We start from the raw sequence: 1,164 nt of genomic DNA on the forward strand, positions 1-1,164 counted from the left end.
CCCTTGTCCACCACAATTACAAATTCTTCATCGTAGATGTGTTCAGAAATAAGTAATAAGGGAAGCAATAATACCGGCGGGGAGACTGTAGGGGACGTTTACACCCACCGTGCAAGGGCGTGCGGCGAGGCACTGCAGCAGAAACACCAATTAACAACCAGCTGTTAAGTTTCGTTAAGAATGTAGCAGCTTCGTTTAATTCTGCAGTTTTTGTTGAGTGGTGGGGGTACTCAACCCATCGAACTTGTTCGTGACTTACATTTGTGTCCGCCCAAGCATTGGATTAAAATGAAGCCTGCTGGTGTCATCGAACAACGGAGAAGCTCGCATGAAGGCGAAGCACTCGAATCATTCAACACATCATTTGGGATTGAAGCTGCTGATACATTTCCAAATCTGTCTCATTCATCCACCCCTGCTCGGGCTCATTTCACCCCGGCGATCCTTGCAACCGCCCGCACCAATTTCAAGGCACGGTCTGGAAAGCGGTCTCTTTTTCCTCCACTGCCTGCCGCAATTCCACTTCTCGGAATCTTACTCATTTGGTCTGTATGCGCAGCAGCTCGTTTCAAAGAACAGCCTGCTACGGCCGCCCAACGCCGGCTGTCCGACCGTGATCTGGGTATGGATGACGAAGAACAGTCTGTATTGGAGGAGTGCTTGGCATTGGAAGCAGATCTGGGGATTATCCGCCCACAAGCTGCCTCCCCTTCTGACGGTGACCGGTCAAGACGTATCGCGGAGCTCGTGTCTCTATTGTCCGGTGCTGCTGCTGAGTATGAATTGAAACAAGGTGTACAACAAGCGCCGGTTGAAGATGCAACCTTTAACGAGGTCCCCGATTCTGCACAGGCCAGCATAGGCGCCGGCATACTTTCAAGAGGATGCCGAAGCGGTGAGGGATCTGGAGGTGCGAAACAGGACCTTGAACCCCTTGAAGGCTATGCTTCTGGCGTGAGTTCCGAACTGAAGCCCGACGAGTGGATAGAAGAGAAGACAGACAATCAATATGAGCATAGTGAGACAAGAGGAGGTGCGTTGTCATTTGGCATAGTTAGCGTGCCACAACGTGGAGAGGCTTCAGGTGTTGTCAGCTTGGTCTCAGCGAATCCGCAGCTTCCTGCCCCCAGAAAGGCATTCTATTCGTCCAAAGACCCGTGCAAT

The 1,164-nt window shown here is 51.4% G+C and overlaps 1 protein-coding gene across 1 annotated transcript; it reads left to right on the plus strand.

Annotated features, from left to right (window-relative positions):
- Positions 1-288: 288 nt before the first annotated feature.
- Positions 289-954, plus strand: EMWEY_00059850 (hypothetical protein; the record flags this gene model as incomplete). The annotated part of the gene is made up of 1 exon (XM_013481265.1): positions 289-954. A coding segment is annotated over one exon (666 nt), but the record flags the coding sequence as incomplete, so codon positions are not given.
- Between the last annotated feature and the right edge of the window lie 210 nt (positions 955-1,164).

The sequence above is a fragment of the Eimeria maxima genome, genomic scaffold (genome assembly GCF_000499605.1).
Source record: "Eimeria maxima Weybridge genomic scaffold, Emw_scaff3008, whole genome shotgun sequence".
NCBI classification, from domain to species: domain Eukaryota; phylum Apicomplexa; class Conoidasida; order Eucoccidiorida; family Eimeriidae; genus Eimeria; species Eimeria maxima.